Source organism: Passer domesticus, chromosome 16, assembly GCF_036417665.1.
Source record: "Passer domesticus isolate bPasDom1 chromosome 16, bPasDom1.hap1, whole genome shotgun sequence".
NCBI lineage: Eukaryota > Metazoa > Chordata > Aves > Passeriformes > Passeridae > Passer > Passer domesticus.
In genome coordinates this window covers 3,528,306-3,553,711 of record NC_087489.1, presented here as the reverse complement: position 1 = coordinate 3,553,711, position 25,406 = coordinate 3,528,306, and the positions used below count along the sequence as shown (strand labels likewise).

Genomic DNA, 25,406 nt, shown 5'->3' with positions numbered 1-25,406 from the left:
TCCATTGTGGCCGGGTGGTATTTGCCAATGCAAAGATTTTTGGATTCTGGGAAGGGATTAAAATTCAATCAGACATTGTGGAGCTGCCTTTCTTCACAGCCATTTTGGTTAAAAACTGCATCTCCCATTTTCCATAACAGCAGTTAGTCAATGCTTTTCATTTATAAGAAAAAAAAGGTTTTCTTTTTGGGGAAATTTTACTGAATAGTCATCAAAATCAGCACTGGGTCTTTTGGGACTCCTTTCCTCTGTGGAATTTTTTGGTCTCATTCAAGCACAAAAAGTGCAATCCAACACTGATTTTCTTCATTCACTGAAAAGCTCTGGATAAAATACCTGAAATCTTCCAACAAAACCTGAGAAGTTAGGTATAATCTAGCAAGACGTAGAGGCTGCAGCAGCCCAGCTGGAAGAGGTACCCATGAAAAGCCAGGATCTCCCCAAGTGCTGGCAGCTGGGTTTGAAATTGTCACACCCTACTGGTGTTAGGACACAACAGAATAAGGATCACTTCTGGGAAAACAAGAGCAGCAGCATGGAAACTTCTGTAAGAGCCAGGTGCAGCAAACCAAAGTGGTACAAACAGGACTGCAGAGTCACTTCCCAGACTGCTGCAACACATCCCAGGTCTGGCTCACAGAGCAACCCCAGGGCAGCACACTGGGGCTCTGCAGAGTGCTTCTGTTCCAGGCTGATCCCTGCAAACACGGTAGCACACACCAGCTCACCCAGAGCTCCCAGGCTATGTCCCAGTCCAAAGCTGTCTGTACACCCTGGTTTTACACCTGTGGCTCCCTGAATGCTGCTCCCCAGCCAGGTGATCACCACCTCACCAGGACATCCCCATCCCCCTGCTCCAGCCCTGCCACCAAGCCGTGGCATTTTATGGAAGGGCAATCAGAGACCTTGGAGAGGATTTAAATTCAGAGATAAAAAATGTGCCACCAGCCCACCCGTGCCTGCAAGGCAGATCAGACTGAGTGGTTTTCCCTTTAAAGACTCCTAAGGAACTGGAGCTCAGGATTTCCCAGGAGATTACTCCAAAGACTGATAACTACCATAGGAACACTTGGCGACTACACAGTTTAAATAACTTCTGTGCATAATTTTCCTTGACAGTACACAAAGGGCTGAAAAAAGACACCGCACACAACTGTAAGTATTTAAATTTCTTTCTAATCCTACTGTCTTTTAAATCCAATTTAATTTAAATTTGATTTAAATTGAATTAAAATCCAATTTTAATTCAAAAATTACAGAATAAGAAGCACAGAATGTCCCATCTTGGAAGGGACACACAAGGACTGTCAAACCAAGCTCCTGGCCCTGCACAGACCCCCCAACAACCCCACCCTGGGCACCCCTGGCAGTGCTGTACAAACACTCCTGGAGCTCTGGCAGCCTCGGGGCCGTGCCCATTCCCTGGAGAGCCTGAGCACCCTCTGGAGGAAGAACCTTTTCCCAATATCCAGCCTAAACCTCCCTGATGGCATTGATTTGCATGATAGTCAATAAATAATTATGAATAATATGTGCATCTTCATGAAGTTATACATTAACATTTGCCTATATCCATCCCTGGATCAGTCTAGTCTCCCTCCTACTCGTCCCCTTCACTTTGCTCATCCTCAGGCACAGTTCCAGCAGCACAGGAACAGCTCTTCCCCCCTGGCAAGTGCCCAGCATTGCCAAAACATTTCTTACTGCCCCAAGATCTCTTGGAGCTAAAGTTACTCCCAAATCCTTCCCCTTCCAGAGAGGATTTTCCTTCCCACCTCTGTTCCCACACTGTGACAATCTTCCTTGCCCTACAAAGCAAAGCTGATTTTCCTAAACTTGCCTCCAGCGCTGTGCTGTGGTCAGTGACACCTCTCTGTGTCTTCCCACAACTGCTGACCACCAGCAGAGGTGACAGCGGCAGAAACACCAGGAGCTAATCCTCCCTTTGCTCTCCAGGGCAGGGCAGTCAGTTTCCTGATAAAACAGTGTCTCTATTTCACATTTTCCCCTTGAAACATTACACTGTCTTGCTGAGTGCTCGCTACAGGAGGGCGTTTGCTGTCATCTTTCAGAAAGCAAAACCAGTGACTCAGGTGTCCAGGCATCCTTCACAGCACTGAAGGGTTCCTGCTGTGACAGACTTCACAGCTATGACACATCACTTACAAGGGTTTTTTTAAATCAAATTTCTCATTGCAACCATACATTAACACTGGAAGTGCTTTAAAAAAAGGAGAATTTCCATTCTTGGGATTTTCCATGACCACTTCTGAAGTATATATTTAAATGTCTTGAAAGTTTAAAAGGAAACAGGCACAAGATTGTGGATCTCAACAAAGAGATGCAAGCACATGGTCTCTATGTATTCTTAATAAAACTGAAGCCTTTGCATATCCTTTCCTTCAAGCCTTTAAAGCTGTACCTTTAAAAAAAAACCCTAGGAAACTAATATTTGTGCAATTAAATGTTTAATTTTCCTCTGAACAGTAATAACTTAGGAAGTCATCTCTGACAGACTGCCAGGAGAACGATTATTCAGGATTTTGGGGAGTGCCCCACCATTCCAGCTCTGTATTACATTTTCCTTTCCAGCTGCTAACAACCATCCATCAGCCTGGCTAAACTGTCTCCTTCCTCACACAACTTTTCCCACAAAAGCCTGTAACCAAGGCAAATGACCCTGCAAGTTTTGGGTTTAACACAGCAGCTTTGCAGGAACACAGCTGCTGGCCCATGGAGCAATTCTGGAAAGCATTCCAAGGGAGAAGCTGAGCACTGCAGCCCTGCAGCTCCAGGGCAGAACTCACTGTGGTCACTCACCAGCTGAGCTCTGATCAAACACAGGGCAGAGCCCCACAAATATTAATCCTGAAAGGAAACTCTGCTGGGAGAAGTCTGTGTAAGAGCACTTATGTCCAGCCTCTTTCCAGCCCCTTGATTCTTCAAGTGCACATCAAGATCCCCCGCGCTAGAGTCCCTGTTTCTCCATCCTCCCAGCCCTGCACGGGCCCCCATCCCTTCTCCTGCCAACCCAAAAGCCAGGCATGAACCCAGGGACACGCTGTCCTAGGACAAAGCGTGCCAGAGCTTCCAGCCAGGCCTAACCATTCCCAGAGCTCCCAGACTACTGCTCTGCTCACCAGAACTGGAGGAAGAGCTGGTCTACCAAGACAAGGAACAGGTCTCTTAAATCCCCAGTCCCCACAGCACTTCCCAGAGCAGGACAATTCCAACACAGCCCTTTGACACCAGCAGCTCTCCAAACCCACTACAGGATCTACCAGATCAGAACAGAACTACTAATATTTGCTTTGCTGACCTTACTCTCAGAGAAAAATAGATCAACTAATATCTACAATTATATTAAATTTATATTAACTTCTCAGTTACTACTTTTCCTTAGAACTTCCTAAGTTTCTTCTTTAATTCATTTTGAAAGAAAACAAAATCTGTGGGACTATCTAAGAAAAAGCAGAGGGATAAGGAGTATCACATCTACAGTTTTCTTCTCACTCATCTTCAGCCATACAAAAAAAGTCAGACATCAACACAGCTTAAGTCCAACACAGCCCCTTTTTGAGCATTTCTAGTGCATGCCAGAGCTCTGGTCCTGTTACATAACAAAAGCATGTCCAGGCTTTCCAACACTCCCTCACTGTCCTCCCCTGAAGAGGCCTAAGCCTGCTAACACCCACACAATTAGAGCTACTCAAGTGGATTATGTTCACATTAATGTTTTGTTGGTGCTCTTGTAAGGAGGGAACAAAAAGCTGACTCAAAACCAAAATCTTTTCTCAGGGTTAGGAAGCTACTCCTGCTGATAACCTGTAATGGCAGGAGGTGAAATCAGGATGTCTGAGGAAGAAAATGTTTTCCTCCCACAGAGCTTTTTTAGAGTGGATAGGGACTATCCTGCTAAGGGAAGTGTCTGCTCCTAGGGATAGCAAAGCATGAAATACAGCTGGAAAAATGAACTCCTTTTTTTCCATTCTGACTGTTTCAGCTAAGCCCTGGCAATCCTGTGAGGGTGAGAGCAGTGCTGACACCCAGCTCCTGGGACTGCAGCAGCAGCAAATCCCAGGTTAGTCCAATATTACACTGCTCTGTCCACAGGGATTCCAGAGCTGCACCTAAATATCTTCTGGTTTCATGCCATATGCATGTTGCTCACAGCTGCCTTGCAGCAGATGAAGCATGTACCTTCTTGCTAAGCAGATTTGAGCTTGATCAGCTGAGCAGAGTGTTCTTGGCTTTCAAGGAACAGCAGCACAAACTTGTCCCAGAGCCTGTGATCCATGGCACAGCTGTGCCCCAAGGACAACACACCAGACCCCTCACAAGCAATATTCTTCCTTAGTAGAAATGTGTCACTTCTGGAAAGCTCTTCTGCCACTGGTTCAGCCCTGCAAAGCCCCTTGCACGGGCTGTGTGCTCAGGGCAGGCAAATCCTGATCCAAGGTTATGCAATCGGATACCAACACTGAGACTTGTGTGCAGGGCAGCAGCTGATGCCAGCAATAGGGGTAAAATGGATAGAGGAACAAATAATGGCAGTATCCACTGAAATCTGCTTTAGCTAATCAACTTCTGATCACAGAATCATTTAGATTGCAAAAGACCTCCAAGACCAAGACTCCAGCCTGCGAGTGATCCCCACCCTATCACCCAGCCCAGAGCACGGAGTGCCATGTCCATTGTTTCTTGCAATCTCCAGGGATGGGGGGACTCCACATGCCCCTGGGCAGTCCCTGACAATGCCTGAACCATCCTTTCCAAAAGAAATTCCTCTTATTGTCCAACGTGACCCTCCCCTGGCACAGCCTGGCGCTGTTTCCTCTCCTCCTGTCCCTGTTCCCAGGAGCAGAGCCTGACCCCGCCGGCTGTCCCCTCCTGTCAGGGAGTTGTGGAGAGCCAGAATTTCCCTCTGAGCCTCCTTTTCTCCAGGCTGAGCCCCTTCCCAGCTCCCTCAGCCACTCCTCAGATGACTGACTCCCCAGCTCTGTTGCCCTTCTCTGAATAATTTATTATTAATAATAAAGCAAGACACCAAGTGGCAAGGAAGCCAAGGGCTCTGGGTAGGTGAGCACAGCAGGAACATGCAGGGATACAGATTTCAGAGCCTCAGCTGACCTCAAAACTGCCAGATATTCAGATATTCATGCTTCTATGTCCCTGTAAGATCAGTGATGAACTTTTAGATGCAGGCCAGTCAACAGTGATCCTTCCCAGCTCACAGCTAAGCCCCTACTTCCCTCATACAAAAATGGACCTTGAGATCACCTAAGAATAGTACACAAAGCTTTGTTCGGGGCTAAATGCCACTGCTGCCCATGGCAGGCACCCCAGCACAGAACTGTGCTCCCCAGTGTCCCTGAATTAACACCTTGAGAAGGGCTTCCCCTCCCTTCAGGACACCAGCAGTGCAGTCCAGGCAGCACATGACCCAAAACTTCCTTCCAAAGCACAGCTAGGAAGTGCTTCAAGGACACTCATGACTTGCTCTACACCCCAACACAGCAACCTGACCTGCTCTCAGGCTCTGCAGGAGCAAATCAGTTGAGAAATGTAAGCAAGGGCTCCCATGCTGCCACTGAGGAGTCAACTGCAGGAAACTGGGCATGTTTTGATAAAAAACAGAACTTAAAAAAAAAAAAAGAGAGCAGCCAAAAACTGCCTTGTGCTTCTCTAAAAGTTACATCAAAGTGTTTTATATTTAGATCATCTACAAACAAAAAACTGATTCAAGGTAAAAGTAAAGAGACACGGAATTCATAAAGTTCAAAATCATTCAGGGAGATGTTATCCCCCTGCCTTAGCTTAAGTGAATCACAGAATGGTTTGGATTGGGGGGGACCTTAAAGCCCATCCCAGCCCCTGCCTTGTGCAGAGACAACTATCCACTATTCCCCAAGCCCTGTCCAACCTGACCTGGGACATTTCCAGGGATCCAGGGGCAGCCACAGCTGCTCTGGGCACCCTGTGCCAGGGCCTGCCCACCCTCACAAGGAAGAATTTCTTCCCAATATCCATCTAACCCTGCCCTCTGTCAATGTGAAACCATTACCCCTTGTCCTGGCACTCCATGCTCTCACACAAACTGATTTAAAATCCCCTCCTACAGCATTTATGGAGTTGTGGGAGCTCTGTGTGTCCAAGCTTTAACCCTCTGGGCAGCACAAGGATGCCAAAATTTTTCAAGCAAAACCAAACCAAACCCCAGAAACAAAAACCCCACCTCAATTTTGGGCATTATAAGGAGGATGCAACCAGCAGAAGTTTCCTTGATTGCTATAAAAGCTTAGAAGGCCAAAATAAAAACAGTAGCACTGCATTCTTCAAGCAAACCAAAGCCCAGAGGTGGAAGCACCATCCTACAGACAACTGAGGTGCATAAGGTTGGTACAGGTTTACCTGACTGAAACTGCAGTGCCTGAGGAGGTGCATGAAAGAAAGAGTGCAGAGGGGGACAGGCAAGGCAGTGAGACAAAGTTTGTCCACCTGCTGTAGGAAATCCACTCCTAAAACAATCCCAAGGAGAAGAGTCAATACAGGTTTATCTTGATGCAAATTACTGCCTCTGCTTAAGGATTAACCCAATGAGCACCTGAGGAAGCAGCAAAATAAAGACAAAAGAGCTGTAAAAAAATACCTGCTCCTTTACCTCTCTGCTACAGAACAAGGCACAGGCACTCATGATGAACATGATGCCTTAGGATTTTAGATTGTGTATTTTCCATGTATTTGTAACCCTGCAATTGTTCAGTGTACAGCTCCAAACCCCACACACAGTGTGAGCTGCTGCTTTCCCAGTGTGGGCAGACACAGCAATTCCTCTCCAGGCTGGGAATCAAGGACACCTCACTGCCTCAGGCCCAGAGATGGAAACAAAAGTGAGTTGGGGGCAGCAAACTTGGGGGTAAATGAGTTAATTACCTGAAGCTGTAATTGAAGATTAACCCCCAATATGCAAATGGACCAAACTTATAAAAGTGTGAAAACCAGTGACCTGTGATCCATTTTTTGGGTGGACCTGGGGGGCTTCGTCTGCCCTGGATGTACCTGAAGGCCCTTGAATAAACAGAACTGCCTTTTATTCCCTAATTTTGTCTGGCCTCTATTTTTAGGTAGCCCTGAAAAGGCATCAAATAAATCTTCACTTAGTAAGTGCTCAGAATCCTTGTTTATCAAGAAAAATGCTGTTGTCTGCACTAGTAAATAAGAGAAACGCCATTTTTTATTCCATCTGACCTCTCTTATGATACTTCAGCTCAATAAACCAGCACCTGAATGCAAGTTCTGTACCTCATGTTTCATTCTCCAAGTCTTTGCACCATTCTGCATTTAATCTGCAAGAAAAATGCCAATTATTCTCCACAAAAATAAATTAGCAGTCTATTATCCTTGAGCAGCTTTTGCAAAAAAAAAACAAGCAACACGACAGGCACAGGCCCGGGGTAAGGAACTGATTTCATTCCTTGGTATTTCCCAGCATCATCAACTGGAAAAGATGACAAATAAGAAACAGACCTTGAGCAGTTTCTCATAAAACCACCTGCGTTACGGAGCTAAAATGTCTCCTAAGCCCTAACACCACGAGGCTGCCTTTGTCCAGGAAATACGTTTAAATTTCGATGCTGCATTGTTACAGTCCCAGGCAGAGCTTCCTTTCTTTGCAGGGAAGGCCGCACCGACCGAGGAGGCGGAGAACGGCTGGGCAAGAGCCTGCGCTGCTCCTCGGCGCTCCCCGAGCCCGGCTGAGGCCCCGAAGGCACCGGGGCACCCTTGTGCCGCCCTCCAGCACCGGGGCATTTATAGCCCCGATAATTTACAGCCCGAGCCCCTCCGGAGCGCCGAGCCCGGGCTGGCAGCGGCCGCTCTGGCCGAGCAGGCCCCGCCAGGCCGGCCGGGCAGCGCGGCCCCGCCAGAGGCCCGGGCAGGAGGCGCCGCAGCCCCGGCCCCAAACCCCAGCGGCCCCGCGGCCTCCCCGCCTCGCCCGCCCGGCCCAGGCGCCGCGGGCGGCCCGCAGCGCGTTACCTGCGCCCCGCGGGTCAGCCCGCGGCCGCTGAGCTGCCCGCGCCGCAGCTGCGCCAGGATGTTGGTGGTGGCTGCGCGGGCCCTGCCGGAGGCGCAGCCGGAGCCGGGCGCCGCCGCGGCCGCCATGGCCTCCGCGCTGGGCGCACAAACAGCCAGCGCTGCGCTCCGCCCGCCCCGCCGCGCCGCGCCGCGCGCAGCCGCGGGACGCGCCAACATGGCGGCCGGAAGGGGCGCCCGCCGGCTGAGGGAGGGGAGCCGCGGCCTGTGCGCGGCGCTGCCCCGCCCGCCTCCCGCCGGTGCCTCCGTGCCCGTCGGGATGGCTGTGCGCTGTGTTGCCCTCAGCAAGGCACACACACACCGTATTCCCCCCGTGTCCCTTCAGCAAGGACTCAAGCGCAGTTCGTTTTTGTTAAAATAAAGCTTTGTGAGACGGAACAGCACTGGAACAAGGAACAGTTGAGGCTGTTTGTGGTGTTCTGAGTCACGCAGCCCAGAGCACTAATCCGAGATTAGCTGTTGGTCACAGTGGCAAAGTTTCGGTTCCCGTCTGGGTCACTGACTTGGAGCTGGACTCGGTGATCTGTGTGGGTGCCTTCCTACTCAGACGAATCTGGGAATTAATCAAGATCCAGCTAATTACCCACAGTAGCCATGCACAGATGAGTTCTCTGAGCTCCAACCATGCCGAGGAGGAACCTCATCTCCCCAGCCTCGAGCTCCTTGGTTCTGCTGCTGGAGGTTCTGGATGAGGGTACAAAAATGCCCTGGTCAGGAGGGATCTTAGGAGGAGGAGATCTGCCCTGTCCCTTTATCTTCCTCTGCCTCACAGCTGGGACAATGCTGAGATTCAGGACCTGACCCAGCACTGAGCAAAGTGGTTGGAGAAGGCCTGGGGTTTGTTTTCTGTGGATTAAACAATGAAGAGCGTGGGAGATGTGAACAGTTGGAAAATAAAAAATTAACCTATGGTGACAATAAGGAGCCAGCCAAAATGCCTGGTTTTGGGTGCTCCTGTCTCAGAAGGGCTGCAAGGGCTGTGTCAGTGCAGAATTCCTGCACTGTCCCAGCTGCCATGGGAAAGGACACAACCAAAAGCTCTGTAACTTACCAGTCCTGTCAATGTGCCTGCCCCACACTGCAAGTGTCTCTTATCATAGCTCATTCACAACTGCAACAGGATTTCTACCCCGAAGGACAAAATGCAAATTTTATTTAACTTTACAGCATTAGTACAGGTCAAAACAACAACAAAAATTACTTTCTCAAGACAACCACACAGCAGCAGAGTGGGCACTGGTCCAGCTGTATTTAAGTATTTCCCTGCTCACAGGGATTTATTTATCCTGTACCTCTCAAATAACTCAAATAACTGTAGCCTGTGTGTAGCTTGCTTCAGACTCCTCACTATCCAGCAGGCTTGAAGAAACTCCATCACTTTTCTACCCCTCTTTTGGTTTTTCCTTTAGGAAGAAAACCTTGGCCACACTGATTCCTCCTTTCCTGGTCACTGCACACAGCTGTTGCAAAGACACCAACAGTGCATTTAAAGGTTTAAACACTGAGAGGTTCACAAACATCTGCTCAGCTGCCTGCTGCACCAAGGCCCAGCTGCAATTTCAGCCTGGGCTCAGCCCCCTTGCCCCCAAGCCTGGTGCATGGCTGGTGTTCAGGGGGTGGCTGCACTGACCGAGTACAGTGAAATACGTGGGGCCCAAAGGGAAGTGTAAAGAGGAAGGAAATGGGGAAATAAGAGAGAAGCATTCTTTAAAAGGAAAGCAAGCTACACTGTGGAATCAAACATTTCCTAGTCCACCCTCCAGCTCAGTTTTCTGTCCAGACATTACCTGGACATTTACAAAAGTGGTTTTCAGGCAGGAGGTACTGACCCACACTGATCTGAAACTGGGACACATGTTCCAAGTGCTCCTCTCCTACCACACCATCCTTCATGCCCAGCAGAATGGCCAGAGCTACAAATCTGAGCCTTCAACTCAAAATAAATAGGTTTTCTTCACTGGGCAGCAATTTTTCAATATGAACTACACGTTATAAAGTGGCCAGAAATAAAAGATGGAGCACATGGAGTTGTAGTAAAGCTACAGCAATTCCTGCTTGTCCCCTTATGACAAGAAACTCAGGCTCATTTTTACAGAACAAAGTAAGCTAGCATCTTTCTGTAAGCCTGTAAAACTCACAAAATGCAATAAAAAGGTACATTTAACATGCAGACCTTTCTTTTTCTGGACACCTGTTTGATATTCAGGCAACCAACTGCTTTGAGATCAGCAGCTCAGCAGCATTAACAGCTGGTATCTGAGACATGGTTTAGAAGGGAGCAGTAGCAGAATTTAATGGGAAGTTGTTTCACTTCATAATAGAATTCACATTGTGAGGTACCACACTTTCCATTATGAAACTATAAAAATATATTCCCAGAATCTGAGATGAGTTCAATAATTTAAAGTGATGATGCAAAGAGGATCAGGTGTTATCTAGGAAGACCTGTCCCAGTACTGCAAGCTTGGAGTTAAAAGATTGACTGGGGCAGCTCAGGAGGGAGTGTGAGCTTTTCTTAGAGTTTCTCTTCTCTCCAGCTTTCTCTGAAGAGACATCTTCGGAGTCTTTTGCATTTTCCCCTTCACCATGGTCAGCTCTTTTTAAAGTGAATTTCTTGGTTTTCTTCCGTGAGTAGAATTCCCTCATCAAGTCTTCCACCTCCCACTGCTCCTCTTTGCGCTTCCTGCAGCAGTGCAGGGCAGCAGGGTCGATGGGATGAGCCTCGGTGTTGAAGATGTACCCCCCAGCATTGAGGACACACTCCCCGAACGGCGTCACCACCACGTCGAAGTCTGAGCCGTCATTGTGGATGAAGTTGTCGGGGTCAAACAGCAGGTACAGGTATTTGATTGTTTCAGCCAGGAAGAAGGATTCCATGCGGTTATCCAGCCTGTGGTCCCTCAAGTCTTTGATCTACAGCAGAACAAACAGAGTGGGTTACAGTTACATGGAATTCAGGAAGTTATGAATTTAGGGAGGAAAATAAAACCAACTTGGAATTCATTTCAGTTAAGCAGCACAGCATGACACCAGCTCACTCTGTATCTTATCACAGAATGGCTTGGGTTGGAAAAGACCTTAAAGCTCATCCCATTCTACCCCTGCTATGGCCAGCACACCTTCCACTGTCCCAGGGTGCTCCAAGCCCTGCCCAGCCTGGCCTTGGGCACTGCCAGGGATCCAGGGGCAGCCCCAGCTTCTCTGGGCACCTGTGCCAGGGCCTCGGCACCCCCACGGGGAAAAATTTCATCCTAACATTTAAACTCACTCTCAGCTGAGTCTGGGCAAGGAGAAGAGATTCCCATAATTTCTCCACTAAAGAAAAAAAATCATAAGGCTTTAACCTACTTACTCCCACTATTTTTAAGGAGTTTATTGTAAAATAGAGCTTTATAGCATGTTTAAAATCCTCTATTAAATTACTTTACATAAATCACACACTGCACTTCTTGTGTGTTTGAGCAGATTTTCAAGGCATAGTGGGAAGGCAGAATCACACACCTGGCAGGAGCAGCCTGCACAAGTGCCTTCCTGCTCAGCTGCAACACCTACTAGAAATGCAGGAGAAGCTTCTGGTGCTTTCCCATGTTTTGGGCCCATGATAGAATTTGACCCACTGTGAGGAAGCTACAACCAGAAACATGACCACAGCAGCTTCACAGAGAAATACAAGGTATTTGTGGGAGAAAAGTCATGTTTTGCCCAAAATGATTGCTTGAATCAATGACAAAACATCACTCATGAGAACACCTCCTGAAAGCTGATTTTAGCAGCCTTTCAGCTGCCATGGCAGATGATTTAGCACTCACAGTTGCAAAGCCACAGTCCACCTTGCTGATTTTCTCTATGGACTCCACGGCGTCCCTGCCCAGCTCCAGCAGTGTGGGGTCTCTCGTGGCGCGGTACAGGTACATCGCGCTCTCAATCAGCTCTGCAAAACACCCAAACATTGCCAGCACAGACATTATCCAACCATCCACACAGAGCAGATGAGCTATTCCTTGAGCTAATTTAAAAGTACTTCAGCATAATCAGGTGAACAGCCTGGCTTGCCTGGCTCCAAGCACAGATTCTCCTTTTCCCAAGGATGTGCTACAAAGAAATTCCCTCTAAGCAGCCTGCAGCAGCTCAGGTGAGTGTGACTAATGCTCCCTCCCACATTCAGCGAGTGGGAGAGAAGCAAGAGACAAAAAGATTAATACTCAGCTGTCAAAGTTAAAAAAAAAATGTTTCTGGAAAGGATTACAAACTAGAAATTCAATCCTCACAACAGAGTTTTTAAAACAATAGAGTGGAAATACTCTATAAAGACAACATAAGCACCATCTGTGTTTACTTACTAAAGGAACAGGTCTTTATACTTAAACACCTTTGATAGTTAGGGCTGATGGGGATTTTTGGTAGATTTGTCCAGTGTGGATGTCACCTGAACACTCAGACCAAAAGGAAGTTAATTATTCTCACTTACATTTATGGGCCCACTAATCAGGCTAATTTTTTTTTTGGTCACAGTTGTAAAAAATGAGAAAAAAGAGATATTTTCTTTACAGTATCTGAGACAACAGAGAATCCCTCCTAGATGCAGAACTGGAACAGCCTATTCATGCTCACTTTCACTTCCCAAATGTAAAGGACACGAGCAGTCCCTTTAAAATTTCACATGACTGAAGCACCCCATGCCAGACAATCTAACACTTAAACATGTCAAATCCCACACTGTGAACAAAATTCATTACCAGGCCACATTTCTATAGTAACACTATGGTTTGCTTCCTGTTTCCTTCCTGTCTTTGTGAGTGGGGGAAAACAAAATGTGCAGCTTTAACTCTGGAAATCCCAGCTCAAATAGCTGCAGGAACTGAGTCAGAGCAAAACTGGGGAGGAAACTGTGGTGTTGCTAATATTTGATCCTTCAACAGAGCTAAAGCAGGAGTTCATGTCCCTTTTAATTCTGTTTACCAGGCCTGAGTGGATATCCTTCCCTCTTGTCCACTGTGTATCCCTGGGGAATGTTGTAGAACTCAGGCAGGCCCCCAAACTGCTTCCAGACCGTGTAATAGTTGAGGAAGGTGCGCATGGCATTGTCCACATCCCCAATGAGGCTCTGGGAGACAGAAACAGCAAAGAGACATGGGGGTGAAGAAAAAGCAGCACAGGAATTGATGCAACAGCACTGCTCTGTCATTTCCAGTGACAGAAATGGGTATTTCAGCAGGTCTGAGTGGTGTAATGATACTGGGCACGATGCCTTAAGAACAGGTAAGACTGAAAATGCTGCTTTTCTGGTGGATCCCATTCCCACACCTGAAATAATATGAAAACTCTGGATGCTGTGACTGACTAAACATTTGACTGAAGAAACACAGCCTTTAAAAAAAAACAAAACAATCTCTTGGTTAAGGAAACAAAGTCTTGGTGCAAACAAGAAGACTGATGAGAAAGCAAAGCTCTTGATGGGAAAATATTCACACAAACAAAACATTTGTGAGGTGATAGAAAAAGAGGTGTGAGTTTCTTGTTCCTCACAGTCTCATTTGGATTATGGGACCACTGTCAGTGGAGTTTGCTACCACCGAAGTGCCCTCCCATCATGCTGAATGGGAGACTGTAGATAAAAATCAACATTTTCTTCAGCATCACCTTCTACAGGCTCAGGCTACTGCAGATTTCACCAGAGATCAAACCCAATTTTTAAACCTGCACAGCTGAGGGTTATATTTGTGACTTTTTTCTTGAAGAGCAACCCCTGACAGATGAACAGAGCCACCAGATGCTGCTGGTATGACAGCTCTTACCTGCAGGCCTGGCCAATAGGCCTCCAGGGACTGGAACACAGGCATGGACACTGTTCCTTTGTACATCTGAACCCACAGGTACCAGTCATCAAACTTGGTGTAATTCTTGATAGCTTTGTTATATTCTGTAAAGAAACAGATGGGTAGGTAAGCCATCTGTAACAGAAAGAAAAAAAAAAGAAAGAAAAAAAGCTTATTTTTGAGAATGAGAGAAGCCAATTTTTCACTTGAGCCGCGGTCAATGACTTCTCAGGGCGCTCACTTTGGTAACTCTGTTATCACAGACAGTTCAAAAGAATTACAGCAAGCCTTCAGAACAGTCTTCAATGTGCCCCATTAGATCCTTCATCTCCTCCTGCCACAGGTGCTGGGCCCCTTCCCAGAGAAAACAAACACTCACCAAGAAACATGGACATCAGCTCCTTGTCCTGCAGGAGGATGGCTCCTTTAACCAGGTACTCAAAGTAGGAGTCCACCCCTGCCCCAATGCCAGCATCCTGGGCCACCCACTTGGCAGTGATCACATCAATGTGGTTCCCCACCTGGAAGGAGTGGAGGACAAGGAGAGAGGGGCTTAAGGTGACACAAGAAATCCTGGGCCTTTTCTCAGACCACCAGTTTCACAGATACACAGTGTCCATTCCAACCAGCATTTTCTCCATTACAGGACACATAAATCAGCATCAGAGAAATACAAACTGTAGAAAATACAACTGTTATGCTTATATGCAAACTGTAGAAAATACAATTTTCATGCTAATAATGTATTTTATATATCTAATAAACATTTTATGCTTCCAATATCAACGCTTCACTGGCCAAAACAACACATTATAATGCTGCTGTAAAAATGAACAATTTCAATATGAAATATCTGGTCCTAATTCTGATCTTACAAATGAGTAGAGAAGGATGGAGAGGTGCAGATACAGAGACAGAGGCCAAGAATGTCAAAGGCACAAGAGCTGCCATGTTAATATTTAAATAGATTCTGGCACTCCTCAGCCTGTGAACAAACCCAGCTGATGGAGAATGAAATACACAATCATGTCTTTCTTAGCAAATGTGAAAAAAAGCCAGCAATGATCAAGGATTTGGGCTATAAATCAAAAATAAACAAATCCCAAAGCAAACAAAGGGAAACATTTCTACATACAGCCTGTGGATAACTTGTGGCAACAAACACAGAGTATAAATAAATCTGTTTCAGTTCACATATGCAACACCAACACTTCACAGAGGTTGAAAGAGCAGCAATAGAAAAGAGCAGGAGACAGTGAACACAGGGATAATCCTCCCAGCTCTGGGTATTCCTGAAGCCCAGAGCTGTACAGGCTGGTAATAGCTCAGTGCAGTTTACTCCTGTTCCTTCCCTAGGCCTTTGTCCCACCAGGCATCAGACAGACCTTTCATTTAATCTGCTGCAGCTGCTGCCACAAGAGCTGCAGCACCCAGCAGGAGGCATTTGTCTCCCAGCCACATCTGGAGGGGGCCAGAACAATGGGACAATGGGCTGCTGCAGTAGAGCAGGGCTGTGCATGCTGCAGGTGTTCAGCAACAATGTCAAACACGAGCCTTCTGCCCAGTTAGGAGCACTGTGGTTATTCATCCAACTCTATCTCCTCTCTGTTGATGCTTTTTCATGCCTAGAACTGCATCCACAAAGCTCCAGAGAAGCAGCCCAGCACATCCCAAGTCCATTCCTCACTCACCAGCCCAATATCCGAGCGGTTTTTCCACAGTGCCTTCAAAGCCTTCCTGGCAACGTCCTCGAACACTGGGTCACCAGTGAGGTGGCTCAAGGTGGCAAACTCCACTATAAAGGTGCCAATTCCTGCAGTACAGGTGACTGGGGTCTCGCCAGGGTTGACTCCATGCAGCAGGTTCACTGTGCCATAGGGCATCCCAGTTGGGGTCTGGAAAGCTGAAACACAGGATTTGGGGGTCACAGAAGTGCTCAGTGTTGTGTTTAACAGGCAAACGTGTGCCTCACATCCCACTGCACATGGGCAGGAAGGGGGGCTGGAGTAACTGCAGAGAGCAAAATGAGAACCTGAGTGTGATCCTGGGAGGGTCAGAGAGGGTATGCCAAGGTACACACAGTCCTGGGAAGGGCCTGGGGATCTCTTCCACCTTGCCACAGCAGCAGATTGCATCCCCACGTTTTTTTACAGCACAAGCAAGGTGGTCACTAAACACACTGGCCAGCAAAGTGCAAACAGTGAGGCTGTGATCACTGCATGGGTGCACACAAGGGAACAGCCATGCCACGAGGGCACACAGCCCAGCTGCAGCCCACAAAGAGCACATGGGGCAGCATCTTCTTGTCTTTAAAAACTGCTGTATCTCAGCCTTTATTTATTATTTATATTGCATATATTTCCCCTCAACAAGCACACTGATGTGTTAAGCACACACAGCACTTGGCATGCACACACACAACAACATCTTCCTTACAAATTAAACCTGGAGCACTGAGCTTGGAGCCCAGGGAGCACAGGACTGGTTTCTGAGCTGGCTCATGCAGCAGTGATCTCCCAGCACAGGCAGCAGGCAGCTCCTGATCCCCAGCAGAGTGGCACACAGCACACAGGGGCTCACCTGGCAGCAGTTTGCGAGCTGCTTCCTCAGCCATCCTCAGGAGAGGTCCCGAGCACGGCCAGCCTGCTTCCACTTCAACCCCAGCCTTCCTGGAGAGCAGGTGAGCAGAGAGGAGCCCTCCCACCACTGCAAGGACACACCAGAATCCATCACACCACGTGGGGAGCAATGAGTTGTTATCAGGGCAGCAGAAACATGTGGAGTGACAGAATAAGGGGTGATGGCTTTAAACTGCCAGCAGGCAGGGTTAGATGGGATATTGGGAAGGAATTCTCCCTGGGAGGGTGGGCAGGCCCTGGCACAGGGTGCCCAGAGCAGCTGTGGCTGCCCCTGGATCCCTGGGAGTGCCCAAGGCCAGGCTGGGCAGGGCTTGGGGCAGCCTGGGACAGTGGAAGGTGTCCCTGCCCATGGCAGGGGTGGGATGGATGACCTTTAAGGTTCTTTCCCTCCCAAACCACTCTCAGATTCTATGATATATTTCTTTTTTCTAGGAAGAGTCAAAAATTTCCATGTGGCAGCAGCTGTGAGTTATTAGCTATGTTTAGCTATTACTTATATAGCTAAACATATATAAGTTTATATACTAATATATATATACTAATACAGCTATATTAGCTAATATTAATTATTGCACAGGCTTGCCTATGGTCACATAACAACCACAGAGAAATTACATTGCTGAAAAAATTGGCAGGACAAACAACAAAAGCATAACTAACAGTTTTGCATAACTAACTGCTTTAAAAACCACTATATTTGAAAAAATACTGTGTTTTTTAGCTAGATGGCACCGAAGTAGTCAGGCATTCCAAGTGCAAGACTCTAAAGGCCTTTGTGATTTTGAAGGAAAAAAAAAAACAGAATAACCCTAGAAATTTATAATCTCTACTCCAAAACAGCACGCAAAAGATGACAGGATAAAATCTGTATGCTTGCAGTGAAAAATATATTTATTCCAAAGCTGAAAACCTCACTTCAGAATACTGAAAGTGCCACATCTACTTCTGCTTGTGTTGAGACAGGAAGCAAAAAGGGATGTGCAAAGACTGAAAGGAAGTGACGTTTGTTTGTGGCTTTTCTCTCTGTTTATCGGTCCTCTTACTCTGCACCCCAAATTCCCCCTGACCACCTGCTCACCATCACCTCTGAGACTCACACAGGAAGGAAACCCAACACAGACCCCCCAGAAAACCCCAGCTCACCTCGAATGTTTGTTTCAAAGACAGATGCATTGACATCAATATCGAAGTCCACCCCCTCCTGCAGCACGTTGACAACTCGCTGGAACTCTGAAACATTTCCCAAGATCTGCAGGGAAACAGAGAATCAGGCTTAGACTTCATGGAAAAACAAAGAGCAGCTCAATATTTGGGGCTGATTTCAGTTGGTTTTGCTATTTTGTGATATCATTAACTACAGATGTTACTAAAAAATTGACAGTTCCATCTTGTTTCAAAAAGCTTTTTTCACACGCTAGATCTTTACTCCAGAGGGTGTCAGGAAAGGGGCGCTCTGCCCCCCTCCCGGGGTGATGCAAAGGGAAATGGAAAGCTCTCAGGTCAATGAATAACTGACTTCTGGCACCACCACACAAACTCCAGGTGCACAGGTGGCACTCAGGGGCCTTGAGCAGGCTGCGGGCACGCAGGGCTGCCTCCTACTCACCAGCAGCGTGTCCAGGGCGTCGATCAGGGTCAGGGAGAAGCTGCGGAGCAGAGAAGCGAGGTGAGACCCGGCGGAGGGGGCGGCCCATCCCCACCGGCCCCGGGAGCAGCCCTCACCTGCCCCAGGTGTCCCTCACCTGCCCCAGGTGTCCTGCCCGTCGCACGTCAGCGGCCGCAGCTCGTCGTAAGGGAAGGCGCTCTCCAGGTAGTGCTCGTAGGCGTGGTAGAACATGGCACGCACCCGCTCCCTGCGGCACAAGCAGGCGCGCTCAGCCCCGGCCCGGCCGGGCCCCGCACCGCCCGCTCCGTACTCACCGGTAGGAAGCCACGTCCAGCCCGCGGGCGGCCGCGCCGCCGCCCGCCGGGAGCCGCAGCGCCAAGAGGCACAGCAGCGGGCCGAGGAAACGCCGCACGGCCGCGCCGGGGCCCCGCATGGCCGCGTCCTTCACCGGGACCGCGCCCCGCACCGGGACGCGCCTCCCGCTGCCCCGGCCCGAGCGCCCTCACGGCCGCCTCAGCCCTGGCCACGCCCCTCCTCCCTCTCCAGCCAATGGCAGCGGCCTTCTCCCCTCCCGGCCCCGCCCCTCCACTCTATCCAGCCAATGGCAGCGGCGAGCGCTCGGCGCACGCGCCGGCGGAAGCGCTGCGAGCGGTGGGGCCGCGTCCGGGGCGTGCGGGACGCGCGGAGGCAGCGGCGCCGCTCTGGGGATTTTGGGGCGGCGCTGCCGCCTCCGCCGGGCTGTGGGGCCCTCACTGCGGGAATTATCACTGGGGCTGCTCGCAGAGAAGCGGGAGTTCCTGCGGGACCTCTCCGGAGGCTGCCGCTCGCCGTCGTGATGGCAGGAAGGAGCTGAGCGGGCAGGGCGGCGCTTTAGGTGCTGCTGCCGAGGCCCAAAGTAAAGATGCCGAGTGCTGTGACGCTCCCGTGAAACGAGGTGGTGGCACCGGGAAGGGGCCGTGGGGCCCGGCACCGCTGCCCTCGGTTCCAGCGGGAGCTGGGCTGGAAGTGCCCGGGATGGGTGTGGGCACTGCTGGCCTGCCAGCATCTCCCGACAGACCTTCCTCAAGGTTCTAACCCCGCTCCGGGCCGCTTTGTGTGAGGCAGCAGGGGCTGTGTGGAAACCTGACACCTCGGGGTTTAAGTTTTTCTATTCTGTTTTGGTGTGCAGCTTTCAGCTCTATATTAAGTGTTACTGGGATCTTTTCACAGGGTGGTGGAAGCAAAACAATCCTATAGGAATGGGATGGGGATAAACTGATACCTTTGGTTTTCAGTTTTTCTGTTCTGTTTTGGTGTGCAGCTTTTAGCTCTATATTAATGTTACTAGGATCTTTTCACAAAACACTCCTGTTCTAGCTGGAGACTCAAGGACAAGCTCTTCAAACTTCAGGCCCAAAGCATCAACAACGTGAGAAGAGGAGGGTGGGCAAGCAAGGAGGATGAAACTTCATCATTTGAAGCAATTAATTGGACAGTCACTCCTGTATGCAAATGGACTATGTGGGAATTAGTAAAGGTAAGAAGATTTTTAGAAAGCTGGGAAAGCAAGCCTTAGAAACAGAAAGACCAAACAAATGTAGAGCTAGCTGTAGCTGCAAAGTCAGAATGTAGAAAAAGTTACAATAGTACAGCAAGCAAGGACATTAGAAAATAGCTTGAGCTTTAGGGTTGGCTAAGATAGACCTTAAGACTACAGAAAAATGGTTACTAAGATATTAGAAGGTTTTAAGCTTAATAATGAAGTATTGTGTATAATAATGATATAAAAATGGTAATGGTATTGGTAATAATAACGGTAATGGTATAATAATGGTACATTGTATTGTTAACAGAAGGCATACAAGCCAGCATTGTGTGCAGCAGGTGTAGGTGTGCTTTTAGTGATTGCCTAGAACAATTGTCTGTGAGCTTAGCAATGTGCCATTGGCTAGAAAGTTTTTAAAATGCTCTGTAACAAAGAAATCTTTGGCTGCTGCTGGCTGTACATGAGCTTTGCCATTTTCCTATTGTCTCGACCATGTAATGAAGCTGATGTTGCTAATAAAGTTTAAGTAATGTATCTTAGTGGTCTTGTCTTGTTGAGAAATGTTAGTAATTTTTGTAGAAATACCTTTATAATAAAAGTTTTTTAAAAGGCATATTAATTTTGAAGTTGTTAATTTAAGCTCTGCTCTTGGGGGTAGTGAAATGGAGCTAATTGAGGGATGGGTGGTTGAGGTACAAATAACATTTGATTTGGTAACTGGGGTGCTGCTGCTTGTGTCACTACATGGTGTTGCCAACACAGACTAAAACTTACAAAAAGGTGAGATCTTGTGGCCAAGCTCTGTTTTGCTTCCATCTTGGAGCCATCTGGGCTGAGCCACGACTGTTGCTCGGTGCTGCCAGGGTGTGGCCTTTGAAGGCACTTCAATAAATCTCCACTTTGTTCCTCTGAACTCCATCCAGCCTCTGTTCCAGCCCCTCAAGGCATCAGACCAGTGCCTGAATCCATGCATGGAGTCCTGCAGTGGTGCCACCCTCGTGCACTGGAGCTGGGCTTCCAGGGTGCTGCTCCCCTGTCTCAGGCACAGCTGGGTCCAAGACACAGGGGCTGAAGCAGCCTGCTTCCCTGGGAGGGCTGAGTCCCCTGGGGCTGTCCATAACCTCCCAGAGAAGCCATGGACACTGGATGCCTCATCCCTGGCAGTGTCCCAGGCCAGGCTGGACAGGGCTTGGAGCAGCCTGGGACAGTGGAAGGTGTCCCTGCCATGGCAGGGGTGCGGTGGGATGGGCTTTAATGTCCCTTCCAAGCCACCCTGTTCTGGGGTTCCATGGTGAGCTGTGGCTCACACCAGGAAAGGTTCCCCAGCCTGCTCACTCATGCTGATTTTGGCACCCTGCAGTGCAACCAGCACAGTGATTTTCAACATCACCGTGGTTGGCTGAGCTCTCCCTGCACCTGCATCTCTAGACTTGCATTGATCCACACCAAATCCCGTTCTTCCCATCTATGCCCATAAACAAGGAGGGGGTGACCCAGGCAGGGAGAGCAGAAACAAGAGAAATTATGAATTAACCCTGTAGATGCCAGAGGTGCAACATTTAGGAATCAAAACTAAATCACTTTGCTTGCAGAAGAGGAAGGGGCACAAATAACCCAACACTGTCATCTCACAGCAGCTACAGACTCATAGGATGATTTGGATTGGGAAACACCCCAGAGATGACTCAGTTCCAACCACCCCACCATGGACACGGCAGTTCAGCATCAAGAGTGATGCCTCAAGGAGCTGGAACAGAGAATGGATGGAGTTCAGAGGAACAAATTGGAGATTCATGGAAGTGCCTTCAAAGGCCACACCCTGGCAGTACCTGGATGGCTCCAAGATGGAAGCAAAAGAGGGCTTGGCCACGAGATCTCACATTTTTATAAGTTTTAGTCCATTTGCATACAGGAGTCAACTGTCCAATTAATAGCTTCACATGATGAAGTTTCATCCTCATTGCTTGCTTGCCCACCCTCCTCTTCTCACGTTGTTGATGCTTTGGGCCTGAAGTTTGAAGAGCTTGTCCTTGAGTCTCTAGCTAGAATAGGATTGTTTTGTGAAAACATCCTAGTAACATTAATATAGAGCTAAAAGCTGCACACCAAAACAGAACAGAAAAACTGAAAACCAAAGGTATCAGTTTATCCCCATCCCATTGCTATAGGATTGTTTTGTCTCCACCACCCTGTGAAAAGAGCCCAGTAACACTTAATGTAAAGCTAAAAGCTGCACACCAAAACAGAACAGAAAAACTGAAAACCCCAGGTATCAAGAGGGGCTGGCTATATTCTTTAAGAAAATAACCCAGTTTGCCCCTCTGCTCCCAGCCTGGGGCCATCCCACTAGGTGTCAGTGCACACCCAGATACAAGCACAACAGCCCAGACCAAAAGCCACCGAGTCATTTTCAATGTACTGTTCATTTAATGCAGCTGTAATTTGAGCTTCTGGGGCATTTATCATAAAAGTGTCTGCTTGCTGATGCCATGGCTCAAGGCTGTGGGACTATCTTGCTGTATTCCTGGGAGAATCAAACCATTGGAGCTGATTTCACTAAAAGCTGTCACAATACATTACTGGAATGCTTTTTGTTGAAGTTCATTTTCCAGACTCAGATTTAACAGTGTTCTAGAGCACTGCTATTTGCTGTATACTGGATCAGTAATTTCCCTATCAAAGTCAGTTATTCAATTCTCAAAGCTGACTGCAATCTTTTTGAAACAGATGTGAAAAAAGCAGGACTGGAGAGAGACAGAGCCGTGCAGTGTGCCCCTCCTGGCATCAGAGGGAGGAGCAGTGTCCCCATCCTGGCATCGGGGAGAGCCAGGAGGGTGGGAATGCTTTCCATGGAGGAGGTGGGCTTGGGGAGCAATATCACAGGTGCTAATTGCTCTCATCAAGTACCAAAAGAGGGGGTGAACAGAGGGTGGTGTAAGTGGGACTGAATCCAGAACAGGCCAGAAGCCAACGGCTGGCAGATCCAGCTGGATCAAAACTGGTTGGGAAAAACTTAAAAAAGCTGGGTTTGGTGCAGTGGTCATCACCCTCCTTGCTGTTTCTGTAGGCAGCCAAGCACCCTGTGGTGGATCTGGGGAGCAGACAGGGCTGTCTCCTCCCAGGCACCTCCTGAGAGCCACAGGCTGATTACAAACCCCTCCTGACTGAGGTGACTCTTGTGGCCACCACAAACCCCACAACAGAGGGGCTGAGGAAACTCTGTGGGAGGCCAGGGGGGCTGGAGGGGACAGCACTGTGCTCAGCATGTCACACAGCCCAGGCTCTGCACAGCCCCTGGGTGTTGGAGAAACAGCAGCTTCCATGGCGTGGAAATCACCTGTGTGCTCATTAATAAACAGAACTGGAGATTATTTGGAGGCAGGGATGGCTTTCTCTCTGGCATATTCTGGGAGGTATTAATGTGGTTTGCACATAATATCTTACAAGTTGCATAGGCTGGGCTGCAATAAATCAAAGAAGATGCAGGGAGTGCTGCTTCCAAATGGGCAGAGCACGTTGCTAAAATATTTAGGCTGCATCAGAGCAAAGTGCTGCTTCAGGTGCCCCATTCCAGACTTTCTGTCTTTATGGAAAGGCTACTAGCAAAAATCATCTGAACTTTGGTTTGGATATGGGAGAGGCTGCAATTACAGGGGTGTTTAACACTGGTTTATGACCTCTCTAGGCTGAGGACATGTTTACTACTTGATATTCCCATAAGTGGTGCTGTTGCCCTGCTTGCAATTTTGATGCCCATTAAGATGGAAACTGTATGTAAATCAGGATACCTCATTATTTATGTTTCATGGTGGGATGTAGGAGTTTGTCTGCCATGAGAAGAACTGTAAACAGGAGGTTTATGAACACTGAACACTGTTGCTAAGGTGGTTCTCTTGAAATAATTTTTCCTTTGCAGACGAACATCAATTCTTAATTTTAGTAGCACACGTAGCAGGATGGAAATGATGATTGATTTTTCTCCAAGTGCTGTGGGCTGCTTAATTTGAGATTTCACTATAAAAGACTAGACATTTCCAATTGCTTTTTATAAGTTCAGAATTGATTTTATTTGTTCAGCACCTGACTAACATAATAAAGGAGAAAAATGTAGTTGGACAGAAAACACAGCAGTGATGGGCTGCCTGCTTTCTGGCCTTCCTTTAGGTGATGTGATTTTAAGCCATGTTCCTGCTCTGGGTCTCTTCCAAACTGGGTCATACAGAAGTTTTTGCACTGTGTTCACAAAGAACTGTGGCTCTGTGCAGACTTTGAATGTTTTGTGCATGTCTGGCTCGCTGTTGGGCTCTTGACAAGTGAGAAAACAAAAATAAAACTGAGTTAGCATCAGTGTGTCTTGGTTTTTAATATGGAGACTTGTGGCACCCACATTACCTGACATCAATAAAGTCCGAAATTGCCCCATTTGCATGAATGAGCCTTCATTTTATTTATCCAAGATAAGATTTTCATATGGGGAATGTCACTTTGATAATTTTTAACCCAGCAGATTTGGAGGTGTTCAGGTGAGTGGTGCCTGTAGGCAGAGAGGGGACAGGCAGAGTTTCTGTGACAGAAATCCATCATGTCCCCACAGCCAAGGGACAAGTCCTCAGGGGGGAGGTGAGGGTTTGCCTGCTCTCAGCTCCTTGCACCAAGATGGTCAGGAGGGTCTGCACAGGCTCCTACTGCATAATTTGCTTTTCTTGGTGTCTTGCAAAGAAAAGAAATGGACAAGAAGGGTAGTGGGGTGGGAAGTTTGGTTAGTGGCTCCAGCTCAGCCAGAATTTGGACTTTGAAGTTCAAAATGGTTGTTGTGTTGGGGAGAATCCCTCACCTTTCACATGAGCATGGTGAGTGTGGCAAGAAGGGCTGAGTTTGGATAGAAAGGCTGAGTTTGATGAGAAGGGCTGAGTTTACAGCTGGACAAAAGCAATGGGAAAAAATTCCCATGGCTCTCTGGAAACACAGGTGGCAGAGACATTTTATTCCCTGGTTTATGGTCATGTAAAACAAATTTACTGCAACTTATTAGTGAGCAAGGATCTCCTGCAGCTAGGTAAAGGGCATGGCAGGGCTGGGTTTGTTTCTCTGCTGCAGACAAGGTCTCTCCTCCCTGGGACATTCCAGAGCCACACGGACACAGCCCTGTGCCCTGGCTCTGGGATGGCCCTGCCTGAGCACGGAGCTGGCACCAGATGAGCCCAGCGTGGTCCCTTCTGCTGACCCACCCTGGGATTCTGTGGTTCTGTCATGCTCTGCTCTCTTCTCCTCCCAGGAAAAGCCCACTGTCCTCCTGGCTGCAAGCACAGGAATGACCACAGTGCTGCAGCTGACACAGCTGCCCACACTGAAATAGTTTTAAAGGAAATCTGTGTATTTTTACTAACAATAACTTCCAAGTGCCTCAGCAGTGTCCGTGTCATGAGAGGACAGTTTTCATGGAGTTCTGCTGCTGCTGTCTGAATGCTCAAATGTCAGTGGGCTGGAGGGCTCCTTGTTCTCTTATTTGAAGATTATATTTATTTTTATGATATTTAATTTTTTTCTCTGCTGATGTTACTTGGAGCCTTCTAGAGAGCCTTGAAGGCGGGTGCTGGCTCGTTTTCATGCCAGACAAAATGTGTGTTTTGAAGCATCTGTCACCTCTCCAGCTGGGGAGCTCCTCCAAGGCAGTGAGCTGACATGGTGGCAGTGGATTCCAAAGGACAGGCTTGCCAGGTCAGACAGGA

The 25,406-nt window shown here is 48.2% G+C and overlaps 2 protein-coding genes across 6 annotated transcripts in view; both read right to left on the bottom strand.

The window, feature by feature from the left end:
- TRPC4AP (transient receptor potential cation channel subfamily C member 4 associated protein) overlaps nucleotides 1–8,215 on the bottom strand; it is a 34,994-nt gene extending 26,779 nt beyond the window's left edge. The window contains exon 1 of one of the 3 annotated variants that reach the window (XM_064391188.1): nucleotides 8,035–8,215. In XM_064391188.1, coding sequence (XP_064247258.1) covers nucleotides 8,035–8,160 — 126 coding nt within the window. In that variant the 5' untranslated portion in view covers nucleotides 8,161–8,215. Of the gene's footprint in view, nucleotides 1–6,411; nucleotides 6,460–7,302; nucleotides 7,330–8,034 lie in introns of those variants that run through there. The other 2 variants (XM_064391189.1, XM_064391190.1) reach the window with 2 other exon arrangements.
- Nucleotides 8,216–9,213: 998 nt separating this feature from the next.
- Nucleotides 9,214–18,666, bottom strand: EDEM2 (ER degradation enhancing alpha-mannosidase like protein 2). Of its 3 annotated transcripts, XM_064391405.1 has the most exons (11): nucleotides 18,467–18,665; nucleotides 18,289–18,399; nucleotides 18,153–18,192; nucleotides 17,690–17,795; nucleotides 16,488–16,613; nucleotides 15,599–15,810; nucleotides 14,287–14,428; nucleotides 13,887–14,011; nucleotides 13,051–13,195; nucleotides 11,901–12,022; nucleotides 9,214–11,004 (listed from the first exon to the last, which is right to left on the bottom strand). In XM_064391405.1, the coding sequence occupies exons 1-11, from the start codon at nucleotides 18,583–18,585 to the stop codon at nucleotides 10,516–10,518; spliced, it is 1,737 nt and encodes a 578-aa protein (XP_064247475.1). In that variant the 5' UTR covers nucleotides 18,586–18,665; the 3' UTR covers nucleotides 9,214–10,515. The 3 variants fall into 3 exon arrangements, with proteins under 3 accessions (XP_064247475.1, XP_064247477.1, XP_064247476.1); XM_064391407.1 differs by lacking the exon at nucleotides 16,488–16,613 and having other exon boundaries at nucleotides 18,467–18,666; XM_064391406.1 differs by lacking the exon at nucleotides 18,289–18,399.
- Between the last annotated feature and the right edge of the window lie 6,740 nt (nucleotides 18,667–25,406).